The sequence below is a fragment of the Leuciscus leuciscus genome (assembly GCF_965113295.1).
Source record: "Leuciscus leuciscus genome assembly, chromosome: 24".
Lineage (NCBI taxonomy): Eukaryota > Metazoa > Chordata > Actinopteri > Cypriniformes > Leuciscidae > Leuciscus > Leuciscus leuciscus.
The window spans coordinates 22,865,714-22,893,591 of record NC_138723.1 but is presented as its reverse complement, the minus strand read 5'-3'; the positions used below and the strand labels follow the sequence as shown (position 1 = coordinate 22,893,591).

Sequence of the window (27,878 nt, the reverse complement as noted above, 5' to 3'; positions counted from 1 at the left end):
TTACACTTGAAATATTGTTAAAATTTTAATTGTTGTTGACTTACATGTGAGCACTTTTTAATAAAAAAGCCAAAAATATATTTACAATGTAGATGTAAAAAAAAATCTTAATAGGTCAATATAAGCCTTCTCATTAAATTATTTATTATTGTTTTTTATTAGTGACAAATTTGGGGAGAGGATATATTCCAAAACTTTCTGAAAATACAATATGAGAATTAACTGCACAATTATTAGAAATGTTTACCTTGGATATTATAAAATTTGCATGTATAAAAAATTTGTGGAAAAAGAAAAAAAAATTCAAGATGTTTCCAACTCTAACTTTGAACCAATTCTGTAGAATGGCCCATATAGCCTATTTGAACAGGATTTGTTTCCAGGTATGACTATGTACTAAAAATGTGCTTTTGACTTTCATTTATATTTGGATTATATATATAATATATAATATATATTATTTCCCATTTCCTGTTCTGATGTATCACATTATATGCTGTTTAAATGCATTTACGATATTTGTTAATATAGTTATATATACAACTATACTAACTATATTAATAACAAATATTGTAAATACATATAAACAGCATGTAATGTGATACATCAGAACAGGGATAGGCAGATGATCTCATTTAGAAATAGTTAACCTACGGACTTTTAGACTCATCCTGTTTCTCTGGACACACCATTTGAGAAAGAACTGTCTGATTTCTTTGATCCTGATGCAGTAGATGAAGGGGTTCACTAGTGGTGGAAGCAGACTGTAGAACATGACCAGGGCAATCCTCTGACTGCTGTTTATCTGAATGCTCGGGATGTTAGAACTGGAGTAAACAACGAAACGTGGCACATAATAGATAATAATGATAGTCAGCTGTGTGGCACAGGTAGAAAAGGCTTTCATACGACCCTGTGAGTTTGCTATTCGAAGCACAGACACCAGGATACATACATATGAAAAGATGATGAAAGAGAATGGCACAAGAAGCACAAACATTGCTACACCATAGGAAATGAGGTTCGGTTGGCTGACATTAGCACAGGCGAGCTGGTTCATAGACCCAGAGTCACAGAAGCAATGAGCGATCATATTTGGCCCACAGAATGGCAGTTTCACTGTTTGCATTGAGCTGATGGTTGGGGCAATCATTGCAGTAACCCAGGAAAGCCCTATTAAAAGTCTCATAGTGCGGTTAGTCATTAAAACAAGGTATCTTAGTGGGTAACAGATCGCCAAGTACCGATCTAGAGCCATGATCATCATAATAAGAGAGTTTAGGGTCCCAAAATAGTGAATCAGCTGCCTTTGAAACAGACAAACGTAGAAGGTAATATAACCGTCATTAAACCAGTAGCGAGAAATGACTTTTGGCAGAGCAACTGTGCAAAAACCAATATCAGACAAGGACAAACTCAGCATGATAATATACATAGGCTTAAAGAGGCTGCGTTCAGTCACAAACAGGACCACAATGAGAGAGTTTCCAGTGATTACTGCGATGTAGATGCAGAACAAAAGTGCTGCCATCAGGCTGTAGTATTTGGGAAGAAGTCCAGGGAAGCCCACGATGAAAAACTCGGTTACAACAGACGCTGCGGTTTCGTTTGCCTGTGACATACTAAAACATACAGTTAACATCTGTTTACAAAAGAACCAAATGTATCTGCCTTTTACACATGACATACCTTGTAAAAATGGCTTTGATTTGTTTTTTTATATTTTCTTGAAGTTAAAATTATTCTTGGCAACATTTAAAAATACAATATAATAATGATAATATAAAATTATTTTAATAAAATGTACTTATGAAATTATAAATTATTGTAAATTACTGTATAAAATATATAATTTATAAATATTGTTTTTCATAAAACAACGTAAAATATACATTCATTATATAACATTATTTAGTTATTCATTTAGATGAATTAATTTTCTTTAAGTTATTTAAACATTCTTTGAATTCAAATATTTGCAAAAATCTAAATGTTATTTTGGTTTGTATTTCAGCTGATCACATGATTACCTTGATTATACCTCTGTTGAGTTATGTGACATCTGCTAAGAATATTCCTGGCTCAGTGTGTCACGTTTCTCAGTGATCAGTGCAGATGCGTGTGGTTTCATTGTTTTATAGGCGTAGAATCCGTGTTAAAGCCTGTTGGGTCCAACACGTCATGAAGGATCATATTTTGAATAATTTGATGTTGTGAAACTGGGCTGACCTTTGGGGTTTAGGGAGTGGGGAATGTGTTTTGCTAGAAGATAACTATGGAATGAAGTTTGGCTTGGTTCCTCTTAATGTTTACACATGGATAAATGTGTGCTATTTCAGTTCACAGTGTGACACTTGAGGTAATTATATTATGTGTTTGTGTTTTCTGAATTAGAACATGGTTAAACCTGTGCAAAATGAGGGCAGTTTTGTGTAGAGTTTTGCAGAAAACATTGAGAAAACAGGTGAAATGTGTTAAACATTTTGACTAATGCCTTTGTTTCTAAAAATTATTGAATGGTGTGGGAAATTGGGCCAACTGAACCAGTTATAGTGTGTTGGCAATCGAGAAAAACTGTAGTAGGTCTATTCAATGTCTGTATATTCAGCACTTGCAAACTGTGGAAATACAGTAACCTAACTGCAAAAGCCAAAAAGGTTAAAAAACGTCTCTGTTACGTATGTAACACCGTATCGTATCACTGACGTATTTGGAATCACTTCAGGAAGCCCCATTCACCTCCGAGTGTATACAAAACGAGCCAATTCATATTTGCATCTCGCGCTTCGCCTCGCAACAATGGTATAAACACGGAAGCGGATGCATGCACTAGGGGTGTGCCATATGATACCGTCCACGATAATACCGGTATAAATTTTTACATGATAAAAAAGTGTCATATCGCGATATCACTGATATAGCAACGCAATGACGTATGGCGCATTACGTTCCCTAGCACGCACAATAACAACACCTGTCTGAGCGTGAGAGCAGCAAGTCAGCCTCCAATGACGATTTAGTATCTAAAAAGGAGCTACTTCAATAGTATTTGAATAATTCCCGCAGGTCTACCACTTATAATGCAGGAAATTCCCCCGCAAACATTGATTTTACCAACCGCGTGAGTGTTCAGTGGTGCCGCGTCTTCTCTCTCTCGCTCTCAAAATGGGTTGCACAAGTCAAGCGTCAATACCACACTCCTCTTGTGTTTAGCAGTCAGGACATGACGGAATTGTCTTTTGTCACTTGCATCGTAACTAAAGTTTATAATTTTCACTTCTTTTCAAGTCTTATCAGTTTAAACATTTGCGATTTTAAACTATTCAGTACTCGCGCGCGCTCTCTGAGAGATGTTTACTCTGCGTGCATACATACAGTAAAGCCGTCTCACAAACAGCTCGCGAGTAACAAAAGTTATTTTTCGCAGATTATATCGCTTTAACGGGGGAAAAAACACGCAAAATTGTGTAAAAATTCCGGTCATGGTCAGTATATTCGTAAACAGTCGGTTATGTCTGAAATAACCATAAAACGCGCGTGACAGTGTGACAGACAGTAAAACAGTAATGGATCCGGGCACTAGCTCTAAAAGTGACAGCAGCCATATGTGTCTGTCATTAATGTTGTCGTCAAAACAACAAAAGATAGCTTTCATTGTAAGGAATCAGAATTAATAGCCTATGTATTTAATTTAGTCAGGACTCAGGAGTAGTGTTATTTTACATTTGATTACCTTATTCAGTTTCTGTAGTATTTCTGAATAGTGTTAAGGGGGTCGCACACCGGACGCGCAGCTCGGCGGCGCGCCGCGCAGCGCCACGTCTTTTAAATTCGAACACACTATTCTCTATGAGAGTACACACACCGGCGGCGCCTTTCGGCGTCTGTCCGCGGCGGCTCAGGACCGTGTTCAAAATCCTGCCGCGCCACAGAGCGCCATTTACATAGTTTTATATTAAATTTACATGTGTGTGTCTCAAATCGTAGTTAATGTATATACGGACTTCACCCTGTGCTGCAATATACATTTAGTTTTATATTTATTTACAGAAATCAGAAAATTGCTGATGTTATCGGATTTTCAGGTGACAGTTGTCCTAGACGTGGCGCGACGCGGCGCTGAGCTGCGCGTCCGGTGTGCGGCCGCCTTTAGACCTACCCAAAAACTTTTCTCTTAATTTGTATCTTTATTATTTTGTATATATTTTTTGCTACTTTTTTCAATTTAATTCAAAGATTGAAATCAAGCTTCCTTGTGTTGTGTAAACTCTTAAAAACATTTATATCGTCATAAATATCATTATCGCAAATATTCTTGAAATATCGTGATATCATTTTGAGGCTATATCGCCCACCCCTAGCATGCACCTTTGTTTTATGCTGAGGAGTGAGTGGTGTTCGGCCGTGCAGGACGTAACGTCGCCGTCACCAACATATTTGGGATCCCTTGGAAATTTGCCATGTTTGCTGCCACATCCAGCACCTTACGTAAGTCTCTCAGACACCCAATATTCTGGGGCGGAAGACCTACAGTACGTAGTGAATTCATACTGCTGTTCTGCATGACCCATTCAGTAAGACTCTTGGATAACACTGGGAAAGCGTGGTATACGCTGCGGAAGCCACATCCTGAGGTCCTGAGGCTTTGCGTTTTGTCCACGTATAGGCGCAGGGCATGAACGGAACAGAGAAAAGCCAGGGGTGGGTCTACCTCCTCCGGGGGCAGTGCTTGCAGGTTCACTACCTGGTCCTGGAAGGGAGTTGTAGGAACCTTGGGCACATACCTGTGCGGTTGTGAGAGCTCGTCAGCTGCACGACTGAGCAGGCCCGGAACATGAGTGGCATTAAGATGCTTCTGACTCCATAGGAGGAGATGGTGGGTGAGTTGTGACATGCGGCGGGAGATGTATGCTGCGGCCACAGGGCTGTCCATACGGACCAGTACAAGCATGCGTAGTAGCGGCGATTTGAGGCGGTCCAGCGCAAGACGTACGGCTAACAACTCAAGGTAGTTAATGTGCCAATGAAGTTGAGGCCCCGTCCACAGACCTGAAACTACATGCCCGTTGTACGTGGCCCCCCAGCCGGTGGCAGAGGCATCTGTGAAGACCACAGCATGCCTGGACACTTGTTCTAGGGGAACTCCTGCTCGTAGAAAAGAAGGGTCTTACCACGGGCTAAAGGTTTGGGGACATAGCCGGGTAATGGAAACCCAGTACGAGCCGTACTGCCACGCCCATCTCGGTACTCGGTCGTGAAACCAGTGCTGAAGTGGCTTCATATGAAGCATTCCGAGCGGCGTCACTGGGGCTGTGGATGCCATGTGCCCCAGGAGCCTCTGAAAAAGTTTAAGTGGGGCCGCTGTTTTGCGTTTGAAGGCGTCCTGTTAGGTTGACCGAGTCCAACTCCATACTGAGGAAAGAGAAACTCTGCACTGGGTAGAGAGTTTGCTCTTTTCCCAATTGACCTGAAGCCCCAACTGGCTGAGGTGACTGAGCACTAGGGTTGTAATGGTCTGAGATTTTCATGGTATGATAATCGTCTCAGAAAATATCACGGTTTCACAGCATACGGTATGGATGAGCAAATCCATATCCACACATCAACCGTGGATGAGCAAATGTTCACGATATGATAATCGTACATGTCAATATTGTGATAAACCGCCATACTGGTATAAAGTTACAACCCTACTGAGCACCATGTCCCTGTGTTCGCACAACTGCTCTCTCAACTGGGCCAGTATTAGCCAGACGTTGAGATAGTTGAGGATACGAACACCACACTCTCTTCTGGGAGCAATGGCCGCCTCTGCGACTTTCGTGAAGACACGGAGCGACTGGGACAGCCCGAAGGGTGATATGCCCGTCCCTTGAACGCAAAGCGTAGGAACGGTCAGGTCGATCGCTGCAAACCAATCTTGGGGACGGATGCATCTTGAACGGCAGCCTGTGTAGGGACCTATTCAAGACTCACAGGTCCAAGATTTGCCGTAACCCACCGCCTTTCTTGGGTACAATGAAGCTGTAGAACCCTGTCTTTATATCGACTGGAGGGACCGGCTCTATCGTGTCCTTTGCTAGTAGGACTGCGATCTCTGCCCGAAGCACAGGAGTGGCCCACAGGGATTGGTTACCGGGCAGGGAAGCCCTTACTGTAATCCTCAGGTCACCTAGATCGCGGTATAGGTGAGGGGAATCCACTTCGTTTGAGGCACTTGAGTCTCGACAGTCACTGTCAGCCGGCAGCTTGACGGCACACGGCACGCTGAGCAGCTCAAGCCTTTAAGAGAAAGGTGAGACGAACAACATGCTGACGTGGTCATGCTCTCATGAGAGAACATGAACCACCCACTAATGCAGTCTCAGCATGCCTAAGCCCAGGCATGTGAAACAGTGACCGTAGCCGTCAAATGAGGATAGGAAACTACCGCATCCAGAAACACGGATTGAATGACATTTTGAAAAAGACACAGTGTCAAACCGTGTATGCTCTTTCAGGAAACTGCTCTCTCTGGTGCCGAAGCGAACAGGGGATGCCGCGGCTACACAAACAGGACGGAAGTGCAAGCCTGATGTGAGCACTCACATTCTCATTGAAGAATCAATGAGATTAACCCTCTGAGGTCTGAGCTGTTTTCTGGGCCCTGGAGGTGTTCTGACATGCTCTGACATTTGTGTTTTTTTCTGTTACTAGTGACATTTTCATGGCTAAAGTCTAATTACACTGTATTTAGCACAAACTCTGCTACAATAATATATCAGCAGCATGTATGTAAAAGTTTGTAGTTTTGAGATAATGACATTTATGCGTGGTTTGTGAAAATACAAAAAAAAATTCCCACTGAAATAAGGCCATGAAACCCATACTGATTATTTCTTCACAAGACTTTTGAAAATTGTATGACATAGCCTAGAATATTTGCTCCAAAACTATGTGAAAATCACCCTGACTGCTCATTCAGATAAGACAATATATTGATTTAAAATTTCTAAGACGTGTTTTGTGTGACAAAGCCATATGCGAAGAGGCGTGATCATCTCATTAATATGTAAGCTTTTAACACCTGAGAAAGACAAAGACACTCCCCTAACTGCCCTATTAGGAGCGATCAGGCCCTGTCATTCAGAGCAACCTTGCACAAAGAATGAGGAGATTTAAAAAAGAATGGCTTTTAGATTGTTTGGATTTATTTACAACACAACACAATCCAAAAATACAAATGACAAAAGAGCACATTGAAAACAATGATCCAAAGACAGAGACCTTTGTGCCATTCCTAAAAACATTGTACATACCTTTCATTTCCAAGGTGTTTGATTTTCACTTTACCATGTTCATGTACAGAGACTCATGTGAATGTTGAAGTCAGCAGGACTCAGTTGCATCTGGTCCCTGAAAGAAAAAAGAAAAAGAAAAAACTGAACATACTGATATCAAGAGAAACTATAGGGCTGCACGATTTTGGGAATAGATTTTAGATTTTTCTGGTTAAAATTTCTTTTTAAAATTCACAGAATACACACACACACAACAATATATAATGAACACCAGGTTTGTTGTGCCTTGTAGGCATAGGCTACGCAGTGCTGCATAAAATAATAATAACAATAAATTAAATCTTCCAAAAGATTTCAAGAACAACTACGCTAGAGAAAAATATATTGATTATCATATGTTACTTCAAATGTTTCCATTCGTTATGATGATATGAAATGAGATAATAGTAAAAACATAAAGCCTAATGTTTGGTGCATTTTTCCTTTCAAACGCAATCGCGCTCCAAAATATGATACATTAAAACCCACAGCGCGCTCCAAAATATGATACTCAAACCCACAGCGCGCTCCAAAATATGATACATTCAAACGCCATCGCGCTCCAAAATATTAAACATTATGGTTATACATATCTATGTTTGAGCAGATATCCACAAACAGTATTTAACAGGAAACACGGGTCTAAATAGTATAATATTCACCATATATCTAGCAACAGTTCAACTGCAATGTGAAGTTTATGCAACAATACCATATACTAATAAGTAAGAATTTTTACCTTACATCTTTCTTGACTTCAAATTGCGTTCTTCTTCTTCTGAGATAAATCCAATGTAAGCTCAGACGTGTCTTCCAAACTCGACGAAAAGCAGAGACTTGTGAAGTGTTTTGGTGTTTTGTGTTTGAGGTAACGAGGGCGTTCGCGTCCCATGTGGAGATTTGCATGTGAATCTCTTTTGCGCGAGTGGGCGTGTCGAATTAAAAAGTAATTAGCAAGCGTTTGAGATACTGGACATCCTGTTGGTTTTATACAAATTACTTAAACAGAGAATATTTGTTTTCAGTTTGAATCCGATCATTTAAAAGTACACACTTAAATGTGTATAAAGGTATATGGCTCATAAATGTGTGAGAAGTATTCGCTGAGTTTTGTTTCAGTTTATAGACGTGCTCAAGAAAAAAAAGTTCACAGCGACGGAGAGGCAGAACGCACACCCTGTTTATTTTCTTTATTTTACAAAAGCACAATGTTTTGATTTGATTGTAAGTGGACACATACAAAAGTAGAAATATCACAGATTATTTTTTTATATTTCTTTTTTCTGTATAACCATAAATGACGGAGTAATTTAATTTTATGTTGCTGCTATGTGAAAAAAATCCAGCAAAACGCATCGGCGCGTTTCTCGACCTCAGAGGGTTAAGCGATTAAATCTCTATCAGCTGATTTAATCAGCACATGCTTTGAAGGCACAACGTTCTGGAGAGCTGTGAAAACAGCTGTTTGTCAGCTCTCTGTGAGATCGCAGCCAGCGATGTCTGCGCTGTAAATCCAACACCAGCTTTTAAGAGGCGTTCTCCTGAAGAAGCAGACTCGTTTTCTTCTTTTTTGAAGTTTCAATTTCAAATCTCTCAGATAAGATTGTAGAGCAGGAACCGTACAACCGCCCGGTTCCAAAGCGAAAAGCAAAGGTGCGTGCATCCGCTTTCACATTCATACCCGCGCTTGATGCAAGTCTTGCATGCCAATGTGCATTGGCTCGTTTGGAAACACGGTGATTGGGGCTCCCTGAAGTGATCCCAAAGATGTCGGTATTGCGACGTAACGTCGAACGTGACCGACTGAAAGGGAACTCTAAATGAAAACAACAACAACAACAACATTTATTTCTAAAGCACATTTAAACACAATATAGATTGATCCAAAGCGCCAGTCTACACGACAATTACAAGTTTCCAAAAGCAAAAAAAAAAAAAAAAACGATTTAAGAGTAGATTTAAAAATGTCCAATGAAGGAGCAGACCTCACATCATAGAGCTTGCTTGGGCCCAGCCACAAAAAAGCATGTTACAGTACGCTCAAAAGTCTGTGAATCAAAATCAAAGTCAGTGAGAGATTCATTCTGCCCCAGCATCACGTCTAGACTTTGTCCACATCACAGGCAAGTTCTCTTGCCAGGCATAAGGAAAAACCCTCTGGTGTGCCGATCCAGCCTTGACAACTTTCTACACACCTTACTCTTTCTTGTCCTCATCCTCCTTGTTCACCACCTCTCACACGTATTCTTCCTCTTCTCCCTCCTGTATTGTTTCCATCCATTGTTGGTATCAACATTTAGTGCAACATTAAGAGTCAATTTTGGCACTCTGAACTGACTTGTATCATTTACAGTTGGTTTGGTCACATCATTAGAATTTTGATTCTTGAATTCATACAATTTTGAGTCATTGGGCCTCATTCATGAAACATGAGCAGAACGAATTTTTGTGTAAATCGTTCCTAAAGCCGTTCTGACGTAAATGTTCGGATTCACGAAAATGAACACAATTTGGATGTTCTATTTTAGGCAAACTGAAACTATTACTATGTACCATAATAATATTTCCCAAGTTGATTTGCCCTGTGTTTTTTTTTTGTTCGTTTTTTACTGTCACTGTCACTTTTTACCCAGCCTTCCTATCACAGTGGGGCAGTCATGGCCTAGTGGTTAGGGAGTACTGGTAACCCAAAGGTTGCTGGTTCGATTCCAGAACCGGTGGGAAATGACTGAGGTGCCCTTGAGCAAGGCACCTAACCCCTTAGCGCTCCCCGGGCGCCACACAAAGGCTGTGGTGTGTGTATCCACGTTTGCAGTGTGTGTGTGTTAACTACTCACTACTCTGCTCCTAATGTGTGTGCATGAACTTGGATGGGATAAATGCAGAGGTCAAATTCCAAGTATGGGTTACCATACTTGGCTGTCACTTTCACTTTCACTTTCACTTTCACAGTGGGGGAGGGGCGGGACAAATACTACACCGACCAATCATCCTACTTTTACAACGACTGAACAACAATGGAGAAGTTAATATTGCTGGTTACTGCATTTTTATATTCAGAGTATCTATATTCCAAAGTATCTAAGCTTTTAAGCGCCACCAGCTGGCCATTTGCAGAAGAGCACCTGGCATTTTTAGCTGGCTAAAAATGCGTTAGTGGACACACAATAATTCAATATTTATTGTTAGGCATATGGCCAATTAGTCTCTTTATCATTTATGCAAAATACTGATGCCAAACCTGAGAAGGAAGTCCAGAAGACTCCACAGCGTTCCTGGACACGTCATTTGCGTAGTTGTAACTCATGGGTGGGGATTATGCTATTTATGAATGTGCGCCCTATTTACGAATGTTTGGAATTCATTAATACACACACATTTAACTACAGAATCTGTGGTATATGAAGCGATTGTGACTTATAATAGCAATGTTTTGACTAAGAATTGAGTAAATGATCACAATTTTAGCTGGCATGTACTTTTAATTTATGAGAAATTTGAATGAAAACAGGTAAAATCATTTGTAACCATGATCTTCGATGCATAAATAAAATACTTGAACATTATTAATAGTAAACTAATGAAACAACAAAAACTGCAGTCAGGCTGCATGTATATTTGGTAGAAAATTTGTGATTTATTTATCATTGAAATATATTTCAGTTTACAGTTATAAATATACCTGCAATGTAATAAATTAAACTAGGCTACAAATATTCAAAAAAAATTTTTTTTATAATTAAGAACTGGATAAATGGTTATATAAACAAACAAACAAATAAATAAATAAATATGTCAAACCAAAAATTATTCATACACCAGATATGATTTTTTAAAGATTTTTTTACTAGTGGGTGCAGGACACTATAGTTCATATATGTAAGTGAGGATAGCAAAATAAAGTAACATATTATACCCAAACATTCTTCATACAGTGGTCTAACAGTAAAATGTATAAAAATTTGGGATCAACTTTTGAACTGACCTATGCTAACTAACTATAACTAACTAACTAATAATAATAATAATAATTCGTTACATTTATATAGCGCTTTTTCTGAGACCTCAAAGCGCTTTACATAGAAGGGGGGAATCTCCTCAACCACCATATATATATATATGTATATATGTATATGTATATATAACTAGATTAACAAATATTGTAAATGCATATAAACAGCATGTAATGTGAATGTCAGAAGCATGTAATTTAATGTGTCAGAACAGGGATAGGCAGATGATCTCATTTAGAAATAGTTAACCTATGGACTTTTAGACTCATCCTGTTTCTCTGGACACACCATTTGAGAAAGAACTTTCTGACTTCTTTAATCCTGATGCAGTAGATGAAGGGGTTCACTAGTGGTGGAAGCAGACTGTAGAACATGACCAGGGCGATCCTCTGACTGCTGTTTATCTGAGTGTTGTTGGGGATGCTAGAACTGGAGATAACAACGAAACGTGGCACATAAAAGATAATAATGATAGTCAGCTGTGTGGCACAGGTAGAAAAGGCTTTCATACGACCCTGTGCATTTGCTATTCGAAGCACAGACACCAGGATACATACATATGAAAAGATGATGAAAGAGAATGGCCCGAGAAGCACAAACATTGCTACAATGTAGGCAATTAAATTTGTGAGGCTGACATCTGCACAGGCGAGCTGGTTTATAGATGTGCCATCACAGAAGCAATGATCGATCATATTTGGCCCACAGAATGGCAGTTTCACTGTTTGCATTAAGCTGATGGTTGGGGCAATCATTGCAGTAACCCAGGAAAGCCCTATTAAAAGTCTCATAGTGCGGTTAGTCATTAAAACAGGGTATCTTAGTGGGTAACAGATCGCCAAGTACCGATCTAGAGCCATGATCATCATAATAAGAGAGTTTAGGGTCCCAAAATAGTGAATCAGCTGCCTTTGAAACAGACAAACGTAGAAGGTAATATAACCGTCATTAAACCAGTAGCGAGAAATGACTTTTGGCAGAGCAACTGTGCAAAAACCAATATCAGACAAGGACAAACTCAGCATGATAATATACATAGGCTTAAAGAGGCTGCGTTCAGTCACAAACAGGACCAGAATGAGAGAGTTTCCAGTGATTACAGCGATGTAGATGCAGAACAAAAGTGCTGCCATCAGGCTGTAGTATTTGGGCTGAAGTCCAGGGAAGCCCACGATGAAAAACTCGGTTACAACAGACGCTGCAGTTTTATTTTCCTGTAACATACTAAAACATACAGTTAACTTTAACTTTTTCACACTAATATTACCAACTATTCGCACTTCCAAGAAAAACAATAACAACCCCAAAAACATTTGTCTGATTTAATTTGCCCCAAAATGTTAAAATATTTGCATAAATTATATTGTACTCTGCAACATTAAAAATGCAGTATATAAATAAATAAATAAATAAATATATATATATATATATATATATATATATATATATATATATATATATATATATATATATACATATATATATATATATATATATATATATATATATATATATATATATATATATATAAATAACATGGCTAACTTGCAGAAAATTCATATAGGCCTAAATGATAAAAACGTATTTCATACATATAATTTCAGTAAGTTATATTAATAATGTTAATAAATGATACCTGTTGTTACTGATTAAAAACGTGTTGTTAAATTATTCGGCTTTGCAATAATCTAAATGTAATTTTGGTTTGTATTTCAGCTGATCACATGTTTACCTTGATTATTCCTGTTAAGTTATGTGACATCTGCTTAGAATATTCCTGGGTCAGTGTGTCACGTTTCTCAGTGATCAGTGCAGATGCGTGTGGTTTCATTGTTTTATAGGCGTAGAATCAGCATTAAAGCCTGTAGGGTCCAACACGTCATGAAGGATCATGTTTTGAATTATTTGGTGTTGTGAAACTGGGCTGACCTTTGGTGCTCATTGCCTTTGAGTGCTTGTGTTTGCGTCACACACATTAACATAGATGGGGAAAAAGTGGGAATCAAACATAAATTAATCATTTAAAAATATCCCCTAATATATCTTTTTATTTACTCTTTTCATCTACACCTTCAAATGTCACCAGCAGGTGGTGAAAAAAACAAGGGGAAAGTAAATTAATGCAGATCAATCTGTTTTTGTTTCCTGAATCCCCTTCATTTAACCCATCCAAGGTAGTACACACACACACACACACACACACACACACACACACACACACACACACACACACACACACACACACACACACACACACACACACACACACACACACACACACACACACACACACACACACACACACACACACACACACACACACACACACACACACACACACACACACACAACCTTCAGGTTACAAGTCCAATTCTCTAACCTTTAGGCCAGGGGTTCCCAACCTTTTTTTGTCTGAGACCCCCTTTTCCCCAAGAAAATATTTTAGGGCCCCCCTTCACATTTAATGATATTATCGCTCTTGTAAGCTTGCAGCAAGGATGACAAAATATGTTGTTTTCAAACAACGGTATGTTTACTATAACCAGATATGTTTATGCACAAATAATAGCCTATAATATTGAAAATACAATAACAAAAACATCAGTAGGCCCTTTGTAATTTAAAAACGTAAGCCTAGGAGTAGCCAATAAATTGGCCCTATAACCCTATTTGAAATGCAATAACAAAAATATTCACACTGGTGTGTAGGTAAAAAAAAAAGAAAAGAATATACTACTAAATGACTGCTGTCTGGGACCTCAATACTTGCATGTTATTTGTGAGGCTTTATCAATGTGAGGCTTTATTTTTGACGCTTTTGGCGCTATAGCGAGCGATAATAAACTTGCGTTTATTAACAGAAAAATGCGTCTTTCGGAAGAGCATTGTAGCTGGAACTACTTCTCTCTGTGTACGTCTATGACGAGTCACACAGGTACTGGGCTACTCCGCAGCGGCAGCGATATTTAATGCTCATTCCTCAAAACTTTTCAAAATATGACGCGACCCCCCACAGAGTTCGCTGAGGCCCCCTTGTGGGCCGCGACCCCCCTGTTGGGAACCGATGCTTTAGGCCACAACTGCCCTATAACACACAAAGAGGTCAGTCACATAGAATTATGAGGAAAGGTCAAAAAAGATAAAAAAAAGATCTGAGATTAAAGCATCTGATAATTAGTTTAACTTTTATACTTTTTACAAATGTTTTTTTCTTTCTTTATACAATTATTGCAGTTTGATTATGCTCTGATTATGATGGATTAGTAAATAAGCTTCATACTTTTTTAGACTAATCATTTTACATTTAATTGTACATTACAAAGGCCAGGGTTTCCCAAACTAGGATTCCCAGCTAATCCTTGGCAGTGATTCATTGACCTCAGGAAAAAGATTTTCACTGTCCCCATCTGGCCATCCCCTTAAAAAGTTACAGGACAATCATGACAACAAGAACACAAAGTTTATTAGTTAATCCGTTTAACTGTCATTAATTTAATGCACAGACAAGTTAGGCTTTTTAACAGCTCTTTTCATTGTGACACACGTTTCCATACTAAATGCTTAGCTGCATGGGTACAACATATTATGGCACTTCTGCACTCAAAAAATTATTTAAGCCTAAATTTAAGATTTATGGATTTGAATTGCATATTACATATCAATTAATTTGGATAAGACAGATTTAACATAAACAAACTTAATGAAATGCATATTTGTCATACATACATTATGTACTAATAAACTGGCTGTGTTTTAACCAGGTTTTTATACAGATATTTATCATTTTGTTTAAATCTCAAACATTTTAACTAATTGAAAATTGCTTTTGAAAATACAATTGTTTAAATCAAATAGATGCAAATAGTTTTTTTTTTTAAGTATAGAAATCTTACCTGTTTCTTTTATGCATGACACATTAAGTTTATTATTTGCTTTGTTAAAAACGGTGTAGTCCAAATGGATGAAAATTTTAAATGCAATTCAAATGCATAAACCTAAAATTTAGGCCCAAATATTTTGTGTAAAAACAAACGGATAGTTTTATCAGATATCTTTCGGTTAACAGGTCTGTTATACATCCAAAGGGAGCTAGTTTTATTAATGCTTCCATTCAGAGCATATATTTTGAGTTGTTTTTTCTTGCATCGTCACCACCAGATTTCACTGGAATACATCACAATACACAATTAAGATGAACATAAAAAACAATTACAAATCACAAGAATTTATTCCGTTGCTTCTGATAAATCATTGTATGTTTTTTCCATTAAAACTCCACAGAACGTAACAATATTTTACAGCCTGATCACATTAATTATGGACGTTTCTCTCATGGCCCTTTGCCTGCTCAACCACCTGCTCACTATGGTTCTGATCTCCTGCGTACGTAAACAGTAAATGAAGGGGTTTATCAGTGGTGGAATGAGGCTGTAGAGCAGTATGAGAACTATCCTGAAATCTTTGCTGATTTGGATTTGCAGGAAACTGGCTATATACACAGCGCAGCGAGGCAAGTAAAACAGGGCGGTGATGCACAGCTGCGTGCTGCAGGTGGCAAAACTTTTCCAGCGACTCTGAGAGCTCGACAGCCTCATGACAGATGTTATGATATGACAGTAAGAGTAAATGATGAAGGCTAGAGGAAGGAGAAGCACGAGTAGGGCCACACACAGGGCCACCAAAATCTGCTTGCTGTTTTCAGCACAGGCCAGGTTGGTAATAGAGATGTGGTCACAGTAGCATTGAATGATCAGTTTAGGCCCACAGTAAGGAAGCTGTTGAGTGTGTAGGGTGGCTATTGTGGGAGCGATCAAAGCAGTTACCCAAGCCGTTACGTTTATGATGTACGTGATGCGATTAGTCATAATAACCTGGTATCTCAGAGAATAACAGATAGCCACATAGCGATCAAGGGCCATGATCATCATTATCAGTGAGTTTAATGTTCCAAAATAGTGGATTAGTTCCATTTGGAAGAAGCAAGCATGGAAAGGGGATGCTCCCGCATCAAACAAGTACCTGGATATGATCTTAGGTAAGGCAACAGTGGAGAAACACGTATCAGATATTGCCAAGCTTGCAAGGATAATGTACATAGGCTTCCTGAGGCTCTGCGAAGTGAAAAACAGCACCAGGAAAACAGTGTTCCCGGCCACTGTGGTCGTGTAGACGATCAAGAAAATAGCAGCGACCAGGCCATAGTAGTCTGGATGGAGTCCAGGGAAGCCCACGATGATAAACTCAGTGATTGTTGTCCAGTTGTTCTGTAGCATTTTGCAAAATCTGCAGAGATTGTTGGACAAAAGTGATTAATATTGCATAATAGTATAATCTGAATGAAATATATATATATATATATATATATATATATATATATATATAAAAATTAAACATTTGTTAAAATGCTTATGCTTATGAAATGTTTATTTCTGATTAAAAAAATATAGGCTATATATATATTTACAATATTTTCTAAAAACAGGGAGACCTTTAAAAAAGACATATCGAAAATAAATAAATGATAAAAAATAAAAAAAAGTATTAAGGTTGAATGTTTATGGCATGATTATGGCAATAAATTCATTATCAGTAAACAGCATCAGACATTAAGTGAATTTGCACCTGGTATATTGACTCTTTGCCCTAAATGATGACAAAAACATTATCGTGTATCACTTATATACTGTAGTGTTCACTGTTATGTACAGTGTCGTTGGGAATCAGTTCAGTCATGCACTTTTTTTTTCTTTTAGATGATGACAGGGTCAGGGTGGCTTTAGGGACTGGATGTCACTCATAGCTCATGAAGTCTTCTACAGTCCTCGTGTCAGCTCAAGTTCTGCTGCCTTTAAAGCCAAATGCCAAATACTAAGAATTGTGAAAATTTGTGGGTTTTTTTTAATTCAACTTTTTACTCAAATTGGAATGCTAGAAATTACAGACATAAAAGGAGAAATATTTTCACTTGTGGTCTCAGATATTTGGACTGTATATAGACTGGTCATCGTTTATTTTATTTTGTTTAATTATTTTAATCAAATGATAGTCGTTCGGTTAACCATCCCTGAGGTTATTGTTTTATCAATGGACACTGAACCAATTGTTGAACCAAAAAGTTTCTTAAAGATGCTTATGAAATTATATTATTTTGTACAATTATATATGTGATAATTAAAATATCAAAATATCTTAAAGTTGGCGTCATCTTTAAGAGTGAAACTGAACTTTCTCATATCTCATGGGCTTTCCAGTGTGCGTGTCAGTACCTACATTAATTGGTGGTTGTCACTTATCTATTGGATTCCTAAGTGATGATTCTCTCAGGTTTGGTTTCCCATCAGTACAATCTTTAGGGTCTGTCTGGTTACTCCAGAGAACAAATTAAGGGCATGTAGCCTGAATGTCGACACTTTTCAGACAAACAAAGGTGACAGTGTTTACTGCTCTATGTTACATGGAAACCCTTGACATCAGACCTCAACTGTCTTCCTCAGTGAGCATCCCTCCTCTCAAAACACATAAACGCCTAACTATTAAATATTAAAATAAATAATAGCTAGATACATGGAAATTGTCACACTACAACCTGCTGTCTCCTCTAACTATAACTCTTATAATCTATATCTAGATTTTGCAAAAAATAAATAAATAAAAAAGGACCAAAAAGGCCTACTTTTTAGACTAGTGGAATTTTTTTTATTACCCTATCTCTATCTGTTTGCGTCTGTAGATTTCAATTGACCTTCTTATGTTCATTCATGTTTATTTGATGCTATAAATTAACTAGAAGGGAGAGATGATCGGTTCACGAGCAGCTTTAACTGAGGCTCTACAACAGCGATCTGTCAGACACTTTAAAGAGCCACAAAATGGTATTTATTGTTTAAATTTCTTTAAAAAAGTACCAAATTTGAATGTTGAGACTGTTTCATATCAAAAGTAACCTGCTCTGTCCTGTCTGTCAGCGCGTTGTCAGTGTCCTCTTTGCTCTGCAATGTGTTTTTTCACTGCGTGAGAACATGGTGGGGCGTGAGAGTGGCGTGGCTTGTCGGACATAGCAACAGTAACTAAAGGGGGCGGGTCTCTGCGAACGGTCAATTACACATACTATCATTATAGGCCGTTTTTCTCACGCACTAAGCCAGAAATCTCTACTTAAGCAGCACTATGCATCAGACTTATTCCTATCTATATTCTGAAGGTTTTTATAGTGGGGTTTGTTCATGTAACATTTAGATATAGCATTTTATTATGAAAATAACTCTTTACAACAATTTATGGAGTGATTAACAAGAGATATCCCCTCCGCAAAAACCTTTAACTCTAGTAATGAAAGAATTTTCAACCTGGCTGTTACATCTGTCAGCTGCAGGTGCCATCATGTTTCAACTGATCGCAGCCTAGTCCATCCCCATTTCCATAGACTCTGTTATTCCTGGACTTCATTTCCCAGAATCCTTTGATCATTAGTTTATCTGTTTCAGCTGTGTCTTGTTTCATTTGATCATCACCCTGTCTATTTAAATGCCTTTTGCCCATCATTCAGTATGAAGTCTTGTTTGTGTGTTTGATTGATTTGGTTCATACGCTCTCAGTATTTTAAACAGTTCCTGGTTTCTTTATATTTATCTTTTCCTGTGTTTTGGATTTCTTGTTCCTGTCTTCCTCTGTGGATTGGATTTGTATTTTGGACTGTTTACATGTGCTTGACCCTCTGCCTGGTATGGACTATGATCTTGGATTACATTTGTTAATAAACTGCGTTTGGATTTTCACTCTGTCTGCTGAATGCTGTCTCACAACCAAATCATTACACTGGCTTTATCCATTGTTCAGATTTCTTTTCTGGAAATATTTGCAAATTAGTGTATATTAAATTAGATAATGCCTAATTAGCATATTTAAACAACCATAACAAATAAAATAAAAACAGTACAAAACAACTGTCTTAATTTACTGTAATAAACCAAAATAAAGTATAGTGATATGTTTAAATGTATATAACATGTTTACACTATTCACCTGTGGTGTCTCATATAGTCCAAAGCATCATATACATCCGGTTTCACACAGAAGGCTTAAGCCTAGTCTCAGACTAAAATGCATGTTTGAGCTGTTTTGACTGATAGCAACTTGCACTGAGGTATTTTAAAATATGTCAGTGCCATTTTTTGGTCTCAAGATGCACATCAGTAATGTTTTTTTTCTTAGGAACATTTTATAAAAACTACTTAAATGTCTTAGGCCTAATTTTGGCTTAATCTACGCCCCCATAGTACTGCATATTTATTTAATCACAATCTCCCTTCAGCCTCAAGGGCTCAGTGGTGCCAAGCTTCTAATACACTGATGATATAATAATATATTATTAATTGCTCAGCTGGGAAAACAAAAAAAAAGTGAATGTACTGTTGATTACCATCCCTTAATTCACACGGGATAACACAACAAATGATCTATTAATATGTACAAATGAGTATTTCTACAGCAGCTATCCTTATTGTTTTGGTCTGCTGAGCTACCCTGCTTGAGAGTGTAGCAAGACGTTATTATGATTCAGATTCCTGAGGCCCATAATTTACGTAAAACGCAAAGTTATTAAATCGTTATACACGTAATTTAAGATATATCTTTATTAATTATAAATTATAGTTTTTTTTTTTTTTTACTTTAAACACTTTCAATTTAATGTGTTTCTCACAAAGCTATTGTTTGGCTTTAGAGGATTTGAAATCATATGTTTAAGTCAAATTATCTGCTTTTAAAGGTACTATTTTGTGGGGGGTGTGTGATAATACTTTTTTTGTATGAAACATGAGACTAATTGCATGAGAAAAACGTGACTGCACAAATTTTTATGCAAAACTTAAAAATGTACCATAATACTGTTTGTGTCACACACCTCAATGGCACTACACTTCCCAACATCTCTCATGTTTCCCAACTGCACACTATCAGCTAGTGATGTTACGTATGACACTGAAGCTTCGATGCGCGTATCACACAAGCGACACAATTTCTAGTGAAGCCCCGTATCGGGGCGTGTATCAGTTTACTAGAGTCACGTGATCGATGACAAACGAAGCCTCACTTTCTGTCAAATCACGTGCGCGTTTACCTTTGGGTGTCAGAAGGCTCGAACTCCAGATCTTATTTAACGAGTCATTGCTGGCTCAGTCTGGTTGATGTGTTTGTGAGGAGAGTGCTGTACTTTGAAAGTTAATCAATATTACATTTAAATAACCAACATTTATTTTTCACTACTTAGGCTATAATTTGTTCGTTGTTTTTGTGTCTTTTTGTTTTTGTAAAATCTTTGCACTTTTTGGTGATTTTAGGTAATTTGGTGTTGGTATTTGGGTTTAGGGTGGGTTTAGGGGGGAAGGGATAGGGTGTTGGTGTTTGGTGAAGGGTTTGTATTTAGAGCAATGGCAACCGCCAAAAATAATAAATATAATTAAAAACTTTATCACCTTTCTGTCATTCCTACAGTTAAGCACTATCAGTAACAAGTGTCATAAGCACATTTAATAACAGATTAACCTATCAGACAATGTCCTTATTCATTTTGTGTGTGTGTGTAGAGAGAGAGAGAGAGAGAGAGAGAGAGAGAGAGAGACAGAGAGAGAGAGACAGACAGAGAGAGAGAGACAGAGACAGAGTAGGCCTACATTAAATCTTGTTGAATCATATAAGTTTATATTATATTTTATTGTCACACTTTAATGGGAAAATGAATTTATTTAATGAACAAATCAAACACAAAAATGTAATGCTTTTATTTGTACACATAACATTGAAACTATGGAGTGTGTTGTGGTTGCTTCATCTGCCAGAGCTTCTAACACAGGCTTCTGGCTGCTTTATTTTAAATAACCACCAGATGGCGCTGCTCTCGGCGCTGTTCTCGACACTCTCGAAGCTTTGAATCTTTTCCCGGAACAGTCAGGAGAAAGCCTCAGTGATTCATGAGGCTTAATTTCCCCATCCCTACTATCAGCCATCACCTGATCACCTGCACGTCAATCACCATGGACACTAACTATCATCACAGCTGTCTGTCATTGTTTCGTTATCATCTGTGTATTTAGTTCCTGCTTGTCTTCATTTCAGTGTCTGGTATTGTTTGTGCTTAGTACACTGTTTCGTACTTGTTTAATAAACTGTGGAATCATCTTTGTCTGCTGTGGATTTCAGCGTTACAGTTTGACTGCAGTTTCAGTTTCCTCTGGGTCGCACAAAACATGTATATATATCATTTTTAAATTAAACTTAAATGAACCATAAACCTACCCTGAACTCTACTTGAATGTTAAATTACATTTTAAATTCTAAATTAATTCATAATTATATTTTGACCTTTATTGGTCTTTATAATTCATGATGTAGGTTAAAGTCACAGACATTTAAAGACAACTTGTTTTGAATGTCATTGTCTACACCTCTTACACGTACTCTTCCTCTTCTCCCTCCTGTATTGTTTCCATCCATTGTTGGTATCAACATTTATTGCAAAATTAAAGAAGTCTAAAAAAAGACGCCGTCGTGAGCATTTATACTTCTGCGAATGTCTGTGTTGATGTGCAGTTACACCGCCGAAACGCTAGTTGGCGCGGGTGGGTTTTAATGTTCCAGTTCCACTGTGTTTACATTCCTCGCGGCTATTTTGAGTTAGGTTTCTACGAGCAATGGCGACTGAAGGAGTCATACAGATGGCTGTATTTCCGCACTTCTTCAAGCAATCTCTCAGTCACTTGGTCTTTTTCCATGGCTCTTCACTGATCTTCGGAATTTAAAAATGGCGGGCGGGCGGTGCAGAGTGTAGGAGGAAACGCGATGCTATCCAGCCGACCAATCACAGATCTTGCGGTCCGCGTCGCCGCGACGCGTAGTTACATTTTTGAGGAGGTGCGCGTCAGGGTACGGCGAAGGGTACGACGTATGGTACACGTCAATGCGTATGCTACGCCGCACCTTCTACGCGCACCCGACGCAGAAGTATAAATTGGCCTTTAACATTGCAACATTAAGAGTCAATTTTGGCACTCTGAACTGACTTGTATCATTTACAGTTGGTTTGGTCACATCATTAGAATTTTGATTCTTGAATTCATAAAATTTTGAGTCATTGGGCCTCATTCATGAAACATGAGCAGAACGAATTTTTGTGTAAATCGTTCCTAAAGCCGTTCCGACGTAAATGTTCGGATTCACGAAAATGAACACAATTTGGATGTTCTATTTTAGGCAAACTGAAACTATTACTATGTACCATAATAATATTTCCCAAGTTGATTTGCCCTGTGTGTTTTTTTGTTCGTTTTTTACTGTCACTGTCACTTTTTACCCAGCCTTCCTATCACAGTGGGGCAGTCATGGCCTAGTGGTTAGGGAGTACTGGTAACCCAAAGGTTGCTGGTTAGATTCCAGAACCGGTGGGAAATGACTGAGGTGCCCTTGAGCAAGGCACCTAACCCCTTAGCGCTCCCCGGGCGCCACACAAAGGCTGCGGTGTGTGTATCCACGTTTGCAGTGTGTGTGTGTTAACTACTCACTACTCTGCTCCTAATGTGTGTGCATGAACTTGGATGGGATAAATGCAGAGGTCAAATTCCAAGTATGGGTTACCATGCTTGGCTGTCACTTTCACTTTCACTTTCACAGTGGGGGAGGGGCGGGACAAATACTACACCGACCAATCATCCTACTTTTACAACGACTGAACAACAATGGAGAAGTTAATATTGCTGGTTACTGCATTTTTATATTCAGAGTATCTATATTCCAAAGTATCTAAGCTTTTAAGCGCCACCAGCTGGCCATTTGCAGAAGAGCACCTGGCATTTTTAGCTGGCTAAAAATGCGTTAGTGGACACACAATAATTCAATATTTATTGCTAGGCATATGGCCAATTAGTCTCTTTATCATTTATGCAAAATACTGATGCCAAACCTGAGAAGGAAGTCCAGAAGACTCCACAGCGTTCCTGGACACGTCATTTGCGTAGTTGTAACTCATGGGTGGGGATTATGCTATTTATGAATGTGCGCCCTATTTACGAATGTTTGGAATTCATTAATACACACACGTTTAACTACAGAATATGTGGTATATGAAGCGATTGTGACTTATAATGGCAATGTTTTGACTAAGAATTGAGTAAATGATCACAATTTTAGCTGGCATGTACTTTTAATTTATGAGAAATTTGAATGAAAACAGGTAAAATCATTTGTAACCATGATCTTCGATGCATAAATAAAATACTTGAACATTATTAATAGTAAACTAATGAAACAACAAAAACTGCAGTCAGGCTGCATGTATATTTGGTAGAAAATTTGTGATTTATTTATCATTGAAATATATTTCAGTTTACAGTTATAAATATACCTGCAATGCAATAAATTAAACTATAGGCTACAAATATTCCATGTTTTTTTTTTTATAATTAAGAACTGGATAAATGGTTATATAAACAAACAAACAAACAAACAAACAAACAAACAAATAAATAAATAAATATGTCAAACCAAAAATTATTCATACACCAGATATGATTTTTTAAAGATTTTTTTACTAGTGGGTGCAGGACACTATAGTTCATATATGTAAGTGAGGATAGCAAAATAAAGTAACATATTATACCCAAACATTCTTCATACAGTGGTCTAACAGTAAAATGTATAAAAATTTGGGATCAACTTTTAAACTGACATATGCTAACTAATTATAACTAACTAACTAACTAACTAACTAACTAACTAACTAACTAACTAACTAACTATATATAGGCTATATATAACTAGATTAACAAATATTGTAAATGCCAGTGGTGGACAGTAACGAAGTAAATGTAATTCGTTACTGTACTTAAGTAGCTTTTTTGCGTATCTGTACTTTACTGAAGTATTTGAAGTATACTTTTACTTTAACTCCACTACATTTCAAAGTCAAATATCTTACTTTTTACTCTAGGCTACTACATTTTCAAAATCAGTCGTTCCTTTTTATTTATGAGTGGATAAAAACTTAACTGGTCAAACGAGCCACCTATCACAGTAGCCTACAACGTGCGCGCTTTGTTTTGAACTTGCCTTGGTGGTATCTACTAAGCGCGAACCAGAGCCGTTAAATATGAGAGTTGCGACCATAGACAGTATATAAGAGGTTGCGACACACACGGCTTGTTCGACTTGAACCGGCGCTGCACAGACCGATCAGTTTATGACATCAAAGTATAGAGCGAAATCGCGAGAGCGATTGAAAAGCATACAGAGCCGTCTACTCTCTAATCGCTCTCGCAGTATTTTAATGTCATTCACCGATTGGTCTGTGCAGTGTGCCATTTCAAGTCGAACAAGCCTACTGTGATCTCACCGCCGCGCGGTCACGTGATTCGTGTAGCTCTCAATAGTTCCAAACAATTTGTGTTGCCAATGATTGCGGGGCAGAGAGCAGCAGCTATTATTGCAGCAATTATCGGTAAATACTGACACATAATGAACATTGCTTATTACCTTGACACTAAAATTACTTGCATATAATAGCATTTTTTTTTCTGAGGAGTAGCAGAAACACTGCATTAATACGTTTTGGTGTTTAATTTTGTAGGGAAATTGGCTGCTCCCATAATGTAGTGTGTATATATATATTCAATGGCATTGTGCAGGTTTATGTGAATGTATCATAACATTAGGATGTTTATAATTATGACCATAGACGCTTGTGAAAAATATGTACAGTAAATACTGTAAATGTATTATACCTTATGGGATCAGTCCCCTTCCGTCCAAAATTAAACACACAAAAAATGTATTCAATTCAAATATACTGTATATATCATTTTATTAATAGATTGATGTGCCAAGAGTCTTCACGTAGACTGAGTTAAGCAAGAGTCTTGTGACAAAAATTATAATAGGACATTATAGCAATCAAAAAAAATCATAGTACTTGGATACTTAAGTACATTTGAAGGCACATACTTTTGTACTTTTACTCAAGTGAATGTTTAAAGGCAGCACTTCTACTTTTACTTGAGTAATATTTCACCTTGAGTATCTTTACTTTAACTCAAGTACATGGTATGTGTACTTCTTCCACCACTGGTAAATGCATATAAACAGCATGTAATGTGAATGTCAGAAGCATGTAATTTAATGTGTCAGAACAGGGATAGGCAGATGATCTCATTTAGAAATAGTTAACCTATGGACTTTTAGACTCATCCTGTTTCTCTGGACACACCATTTGAGAAAGAACTTTCTGACTTCTTTAATCCTGATGCAGTAGATGAAGGGGTTCACTAGTGGTGGAAGCAGACTGTAGAACATGACCAGGGCGATCCTCTGACTGCTGTTTATCTGAGTGTTGTTGGGAATGCTAGAACTGGAGAGAACAACGAAACGTGGCACATAAAAGATAATAATGATAGTCAGCTGTGTGGCACAGGTAGAAAAGGCTTTCATACGACCCTGTGCATTTGCTATACGAAGCACAGACACCAGGATACATACATATGAATAGATGATGAAAGAGAATGGCACGAGAAGCACAAACATTCCCACAACATAGGAAATGAGGTTCGGTTGGCTGACATTAGCACAGGCGAGCTGGTTCATAGACCCAGAGTCACAGAAGCAATGAGCGATCATATTTGGCCCACAGAATGGCAGTTTCACTGTTTGCATTGAGCTGATGGTTGGGGCAATCATTGCAGTAACCCAGGAAAGCCCTATTAAAAGTCTCATAGTGCGGTTAGTCATTAAAACAGGGTATCTTAGTGGGTGACAGATCGCCAAGTACCGATCTAGAGCCATGATCATCATAATAAGAGAGTTTAGGGCTACAAAATAGTGAATCAGCTGCCTTTGAAACAGACAAACATAGAAGGTAATATAACCGTCATTAAACCAGTAGCGAGAAATGACTTTTGGCAGAGCAACTGTGCAAAAACCAATATCAGACAAGGACAAACTCAGCATGATAATATACATAGGCTTAAAGAGGTTGCGTTCAGTCACAAACAGGACCACAATGAGAGAGTTTCCAGTGATTACAGCGATGTAGATGCAGAACAAAAGTGCTGCCATCAGGCTGTAGTATTTGGGCAGAAGTCCAGGGAAGCCCACGATGAAAAACTCGGTTACAACAGACGCTGCAGTTTTATTTTCCTGTAACATACTAAAACATACTGTTAACTTTTACTTTTTCACACTAATATTACCAACTATTCGCGCTTCCAAAAAAACAACAATAACAACCCCAAAAACATTTGTCTGATTTAATTTGCCCCAAAATTTTAAAATATTTGCATAAATTATATTTACTCTGCAACATTAAAAATGCAGTATGTATATATATATATATATATATATATATATATATATATTTAAAAAAAAATATATATATATAAATAATGACATGGCTAACTTGCAGAAAATTCATATAAGCCTAAATTATAAAAACGTATTTCATACATATAATTTCAGTAAGTTATATTAATAATGTTAATAAATGATACCTGTTGTTACTGATTAAAAACGTGTTGTTCGGCTTTGCAATAATCTAAATGAAATTTTGGTTTGTATTTCAGCTGATCACATGATTACCTTGATTATTCCTCTGTTTAGTTATGTGACATCTGCTTAGAATATTCCTGGGTCAGTGTGTCACGTTTCTCAGTGATCAGTGCAGATGCGTGTGGTTTCATTGTTTTATAGGCGTAGAATCAGCATTAAAGCCTGTAGGGTCCAACACGTCATGAAGGATCATGTTTTGAATTATTTGGTGTTGTGAAACTGGGCTGACCTTTGGTGCTCATTGCCTGAGTGCTTGTGTTTGCATCACACACATTAACATAGATGGGGAAAAAGTGGGAATCAAACATAAATTAATCATTTAAAAATATCCCCTAATATATCTTTTTATTTACTCTTTTCATCTACACCTTCAAAGGTCACCAGCAGGTGGTGAAAAAAACAAGGGGAAAGTAAATTAATGCAGATCAATCTGTTTTTGTTTCCTGAATCCCCTTCATTTAACCCATCCAAGGTAGTACACACACATTTAACCCATCCAAGGTAGCACACACACACACACACACACACACACACACACACACACACACACACAGACACACACACACACACACACACACACACACACACACACACACACACACACACACACACACACACACACACACACACACACACACACACACACACACACACACACACACACACACACACACACATTAAATTAAATAGTAGTTTAACTTTTATACTTTTTTACAAATGTTTTTTCTTTCTTTATACAATTACTGCAGTTTGATTATGTTCTGATTATGATGGAATAGTAAATAAGCTTCACAAGCTTCATAATTTTTTAGACTAATCATTTTACATTTAATTGTACATTACAAAGGCCAGGGTTTCCCAAACGATTCCCAGCTAATCCTTGGCAGTGATTCATTGACCTCAGGAAAAAGATTTTCACTGTCCCCATCTGGCCATCCCCTTAAAAAGTTACAGGACAATC

The 27,878-nt window shown here is 37.8% G+C and overlaps 4 protein-coding genes across 4 annotated transcripts; all 4 read right to left on the bottom strand.

Moving 5' to 3' along the window:
- Window positions 1-631: 631 nt before the first annotated feature.
- On the bottom strand, window positions 632-1,621 carry LOC309488864 (olfactory receptor 1E16-like; the record flags this gene model as incomplete). The annotated part of the gene is made up of 1 exon (XM_082157287.1): window positions 632-1,621. One exon carries the CDS (start codon window positions 1,619-1,621, stop codon window positions 632-634), a length of 990 nt encoding a protein of 329 aa, XP_082013413.1.
- Window positions 1,622-5,972: 4,351 nt separating this feature from the next.
- On the bottom strand, window positions 5,973-12,555 carry LOC309488863 (olfactory receptor 1E16-like; the record flags this gene model as incomplete). The annotated part of the gene is made up of 2 exons (XM_082157286.1): window positions 5,973-6,282; window positions 11,582-12,555. The coding sequence occupies 2 exons, from the start codon at window positions 12,553-12,555 to the stop codon at window positions 5,973-5,975; spliced, it is 1,284 nt and encodes a 427-aa protein (XP_082013412.1).
- A 3,072-nt stretch (window positions 12,556-15,627) lies between these two features.
- Window positions 15,628-16,605, bottom strand: LOC309488862 (olfactory receptor 1E16-like; the record flags this gene model as incomplete). Its single annotated transcript, XM_082157285.1, has 1 exon — window positions 15,628-16,605. The coding sequence occupies one exon, from the start codon at window positions 16,603-16,605 to the stop codon at window positions 15,628-15,630; it is 978 nt and encodes a 325-aa protein (XP_082013411.1).
- Window positions 16,606-25,525: 8,920 nt separating this feature from the next.
- On the bottom strand, window positions 25,526-26,518 carry LOC309488861 (olfactory receptor 2AT4-like; the record flags this gene model as incomplete). The annotated part of the gene is made up of 1 exon (XM_082157284.1): window positions 25,526-26,518. One exon carries the CDS (start codon window positions 26,516-26,518, stop codon window positions 25,526-25,528), a length of 993 nt encoding a protein of 330 aa, XP_082013410.1.
- Window positions 26,519-27,878: the final 1,360 nt, after the last annotated feature.